This window comes from Aulonocara sp. 'chitande type north' Nkhata Bay, linkage group LG14, assembly GCF_057382095.1.
Source record: "Aulonocara sp. 'chitande type north' Nkhata Bay isolate Kocher_YH1m ecotype deep benthic linkage group LG14, A_spYH_male_GT1.1, whole genome shotgun sequence".
NCBI lineage: Eukaryota > Metazoa > Chordata > Actinopteri > Cichliformes > Cichlidae > Aulonocara > Aulonocara sp. 'chitande type north' Nkhata Bay.
This window is the reverse complement of record NC_141357.1, coordinates 26,404,878-26,409,971: the sequence shown is the minus strand read 5'-3', so window position 1 is coordinate 26,409,971 and position 5,094 is coordinate 26,404,878. Positions and strand designations below refer to the sequence as shown.

At 37.1% G+C, this 5,094-nt stretch overlaps 1 protein-coding gene across 2 annotated transcripts; it reads right to left on the bottom strand.

The window, feature by feature from the left end:
- Positions 1 to 772: 772 nt before the first annotated feature.
- LOC147314739 (extracellular calcium-sensing receptor-like) lies at positions 773 to 4,597 on the bottom strand. Of its 2 annotated transcripts, XM_086260231.1 has the most exons (8): positions 4,453 to 4,597; positions 3,718 to 4,006; positions 3,319 to 3,608; positions 2,905 to 3,200; positions 2,427 to 2,632; positions 2,070 to 2,291; positions 1,866 to 1,989; positions 773 to 1,761 (listed from the first exon to the last, which is right to left on the bottom strand). In XM_086260231.1, the coding sequence occupies exons 1-8, from the start codon at positions 4,557 to 4,559 to the stop codon at positions 863 to 865; spliced, it is 2,433 nt and encodes an 810-aa protein (XP_086116357.1). In that variant the 5' UTR covers positions 4,560 to 4,597; the 3' UTR covers positions 773 to 862. The 2 variants fall into 2 exon arrangements, with proteins under 2 accessions (XP_086116357.1, XP_086116358.1); XM_086260232.1 differs by lacking the exon at positions 4,453 to 4,597 and having other exon boundaries at positions 2,427 to 2,620; positions 3,718 to 3,993.
- Between the last annotated feature and the right edge of the window lie 497 nt (positions 4,598 to 5,094).

The following is a 5,094-nucleotide window of genomic DNA, read 5'->3' as shown; positions in this document are numbered from 1 at the left end:
GCCACCTGAGCTACAGCCACCCCTAAATGACATTTATAAGGCCATGCCAAATTATCTCGATATGATTAAGTCCAGAATTTGACTTCAAAATCATCATTTTCCTTTTTTTGAGCATAAAATAGATTTGTTAGTGTGTTTCTGATAATTGTCCTGCTACATAATCTGACTGTACTTAAATTATAGAGCATGAGCATTTGCCTTCAGGATATCCAGTTTGGTATTCTTTGGACTTTGGTCAGCAGTTTTTTGTTGTTGTTTTTGCCTTGCGGCTCCCCCATGAATACCATTTTTGTCCAGTTTCTTTCTTGTTTTTGAATCACAAACATTCACCCTAACTGAGACAAATTCGGTAGGTAATTGGTTTTAAGGTTCATCCATTTGTGGATAATGGCTCTCACTAAGGGGAGGGCGATTACTTTTCCAGGGCCAGGAAACTTTGGATAGCTGTTTTTCCCTAAATAATTGGATGATGGTCAGTAAATCAATTACCCTAACCCTAACTGGAGGAAATGTTGAAACTTCTGAACCGTTTAAATAAAATAAATTAATTATCAGTCATAAATGAAATTTAATTTGTATCATCTTTTGCTACATCTGGCAATATTGTCCAATTTATTGCATAAAAGTTATTGTGCAAATTAATCAGGTTTTCCAGAAAAAAAAAGACCTTAAAAAGTATCCCATCCATCTTTTCAAATCACTCCCTTAATTTGTAAATACATTTCTGTGTTTGCTATTAATCACAACAGAAATAATCTTAATTTGACAAAGTAACCAAAACTTTCCTATGCATATTGAATATGTAGAATTTCAGCTTAAAAATGGAATACTAGCTTGTTGTGAAAAGTCCAATATACTCTGATTAATTTTTGTTCATTAAACATTTCTTGGTGTTTTTCTCAGGCTTAAACAATATGATAAAACATTTTGGAACAAATATACACATTATTAGTCCAAAGCTGGAGGCCAGAATGGCAAAGATTTCTACAACTACAGCAAATTTCCCAGGTGAACTAACATATGCTGGGATAAAGGTGATCCACACTGCACAGAATATCAACATGCTGAAGGTGATAAACTTGGCTTCATTGAAATTATCAGGTAATTTGCGGGCTAAGGCGGCTAAAACAAAGCAAAACAAAGCAAGTAGCCCTATGTACCCGAGAACAGCCCAGAAGCCAACAGGAGAGCCTAATGCACATTCCAATATGATTTTCTCCTTGTATGTGGTTAGATTTTTTATTGGAAAAGGGGGACTGAATACTAACCAAAAAGAACATATTAAAACTTGAATAAATGTGAAAGACATAACAGTCATTCTCTGCTGTGGAGGACCAAACCATTTCATCACATTACTACCTGGAATTGTAGCTTTAAAGGCCATTAAAACCACTATAGTTTTCCCAAGTACACAGGAAATACAGAGAACAAAGTTGATACCAAATGCAGTGTGACGCAGCATGCAGGACCACTCAGATGGTGCTCCAATGAAAGTTAATGAACATAAGAAACACAGAGTCAGTGAGATGAGCAGCAGGAAGCTCAGCTCAGAATTGTTGGCTCGGACAATTGGAGATGTCCTGTGATAAAGGAATACAACTCCAGTGATAATGGCCAGACAGGCACCAATGACTGAGAATGTAGCCAAGGTGATTCCTAAGATGTCTTGAAAGGAAAGAAACTCTATAGGTTTAGGGATACAAGTGTCTCTCTTTGCATTAGGCCAGAATTCTTTGTGGCAGGGTAAACAGTCAGCTGAATCTGAATAAGAGAGAAAAAAAATATATAGGCTCCTTGTAATTTCTGTAATTTTCATATGTTCACAATAAAAACATTTTACATGCATAGAATTTTTTTCATTTTACCTGTTGTATTACTGATCTCTCCCTCAGGACACGCTATACAGTCATAGCAGCAGATGGGTTTTCCTTTCTGCAGTACTTTACGAGTTCCTGGAGAACAACTGTCAGTGCACACTGACACTGGCACCTGTCAACACACAAAGGTGGCATAATAAATATAAATTATCTTGTTCAGTAGAGTTAGATTCTCATCCTTTGAGTCATTACTTTTCTGCTATCCTCCATCCAGGTTATATTTCTGTTAATCCAAAGTTCGTGGCCCACTGGTAGTGATGCATCATAAAGCCCTACAGTTATAATATCAATGATGCCACTTTCACTTTTCTGCCAGTTAACGAGCTCATAAATAGCCACAGGATCACCATTAGCATTAAATGACACATCATATCCATTTTGGGAAAAATTTACCTTTTTCAGTTCAGTTAAAATCTGTAAACATGAATAAAGAGAGAGGGTGGGAGAGAAAGGAAATAGATAAAATAGTGCAATAATCAATATTAATACAAAATTGAATTCAAGCAGGTGATGAGGGAAACTGCCATTAAGATATTTATTTCTTCTGACCTGTTTGGCCTGCAACTTGGTTAATGTGTCACACTGAGCTGTGACATTTGCTCCTCGACACATTGCATTATGAATGGCATGTGCTATTGCATACACAGCTTTGTACACCATGTTAGTAATTCTGAGCTGAGATGTGTCAGTGTACTGATTATGGAGACTGTTTATGTCTTCTTTTCCATCACATACCTTCTTGTCTGCAACAGTATCTAAAAATAAACAAAGACAGAACTGACATTTTAAACTCTGAAATTCAAACTAGTCTCAGATCTCTTTTATGTACTTTCCACTGTGACCAATATTCTGAAAACCATACGTGTGTGTGTGTGTGTGTGTGTGTGTGTGTGTGTGTGTGTGTGTGTGTGTGTGTGCGCGTGTGTGTATAATATTTAATTGAAAACTGCTAAGCTTATGGATCAACAGTGCACCTTGTAACACCAGAAGTTTGACAGGATCATTTAAACCTAGAAACATTCCTTACTGTTTTTAAGTGTGCAGTTGAATGAATCTTCCCAAAACTCAGTAAGTACTTGAGAAGCAGCCACTTCAGAGGGAGACAGATTCAACAAGAAGTCTCTTAGACCTGGAATTACTGACTTCGGAATCGCAAATCCAATGGCCCCAGCACATAAATGGAATCTCTTTAATTCTGAGTATGTTATCCATGACTCACTGCCTATCCACTGGCGTAGTGGGGAAGGCTCACGTGAAAGCTCCTCCAACAATATCTTCATGTCTCCTAAAGCTGCAAATGCCACCACAACTGTAGCTGTAGACCTGCTGAGACGACATAGTGCATTTGAAAAATGTTTTTGTGTCTTTTTACATCATCAAATGTTTATTTTAAAGATAATTAAACAAGTCAATGCACAATAATTATCTCTGATGAAGAAACCTGCGGATAACATCTGCCACTCTCTGAATTCTGCTCTGTGGGTCTGTCCGATAGAAAGACACAGAGTATTCCACACAGATCCCCTCTTTCTGTGCTGCTTGGAGAAAAGAAGCCATGCCCTTATTTCCATAATCCGAATCTGACCGAACAGCACCTATCCAAGTCCAGCCAAAGTGTTTCACTAGCTTGGCTAGTGCTTCAGCTTGAATCTGGTCACTGGGGACTGTTCTGAAAAAACTTGGGTACTGCTGCTTGTCAGACAAGCATGCACATGTGGCAAAGTGGCTCACCTAAACCAAAAGAAATAAAACAGTGTAGCTCAGAAAATACTGCAAACACAAATATCACATGGCATATTTTAAATACAAAAATGGACAGAAATTGGAAATTGGCATTTACCTGGGGAATGTTAAAAGAACTGATGACTTGTGACAAACTGATGGATGTCATAGACCCAGAGTCCCCAACAACGGCCATCACCATACCAGATTGTGAGCAATTGTTACCAATGAAAAACACAGGGTCGAAGCTATTTAGAAACTGAAATGCCACATGCACTGCCACAGCCACTGATGCACATGAGTCATAGATCTGATACCCGAGCCTAATTCCGGGCAGCAGCTCTGTGCTGTTGTTAATCTCTTCTATGGCAAAGATCATTGCACGTAATGATTGCAGATCATTAATCCTGCAGAAAGTTAACTCACTTTTAGAAATTAAACTACAGACTTAGGTTAAATGTCACAAGAAAACATTGTAGGAGTTGTGGGTTTTGACCATGGCCAAATAATGACTTAAATTTTTACGGGCACTTCAACACATTGCTTCATCAGTTAAATTCAGCAGAAATGATTATCATGATAAATCACAAAAATGTATAAATAAATATGTAAAGGCTTGTCATTTCCTGTTTGATTTTTGTAAGATTGTTGTTTAAAAATATGATTTCTGTTTTCAAAAACACAAATATTACTTCCACAAATATAAATGACTGACTATTGGAATATTTTTCTTGGTGATTTTTTTCAGAACCATACAGAAGCAATGTAATACCACAGAAAATAAAACGTGAAAACATTTTCATTCTTACATAGTGCAATATGTTTTGATCACTCTCTTCTTTCCAATACTGACCTTCCTTTGCATTTCACAGGCTCGGGTATGATGGTGTAGTCATTGTAAACTGTGTGTGCGTAGGTATGAAGAGAGAAAACACCACCAATAACAAAGTCCCCGTCCATTGAGAATGCAGGCAAACGAGTGCTTCCTTGAAGCTTGCATTTCACAGATGATACTACCGTACCAGCCCAAGCCCCTGTAGACATGGTTGTTTGAGTCAGATAAGCAGCCAATACCAGACCAATTAAAACAGCTGATCTTTCCATCTCTGTCTGACATCCAGCTTGTGTATATGGGCGTACGTTTGTTTTCCTTGGTTTATATAAGTCTTCTGAGAATTTTTCTTCTTCTTTTCATCTTCACAAGTACATCCCCTTACCAAGTAGTGTTTTCAAAACCCTCAGATATTAATGATAGTCTACGCCTTCCCAGTATGGTTTGGTGTCTTTGGGTTACCCAGGCCAAAAATCCTTTCATAATAAGTTTGATTAACTTTAAACAACAGATATATCTAGAATTTATAAATAGCTTGTCTCACATAAATAAATAGTTTACTAATTATCCATTGACCCAAAACATCCTAAATACACAAAAAATTAAAGCACTTTCATAGCAGTATGAAATTTAAAAAATCTTTATTTTTTGTGTATTTATGTC

Bases quoted from the DNA above. Each gene is read 5' to 3' on its own strand.
- LOC147314739 (XM_086260231.1), bottom strand. From the start codon at position 4,559: ATGGACGGGGACTTTGTTATTGGTGGTGTTTTCTCTCTTCATACCTAC. The intron at 3,609-3,717 runs GTAAATGCCAAT...CTTTTGGTTTAG, and splicing joins GTTCTTTTAACATTCCCCAG to GTGAGCCACTTTGCCACATG. The intron at 3,201-3,318 runs GTTTCTTCATCA...TCGTCTCAGCAG, and splicing joins GTGGCAGATGTTATCCGCAG to GTCTACAGCTACAGTTGTGG.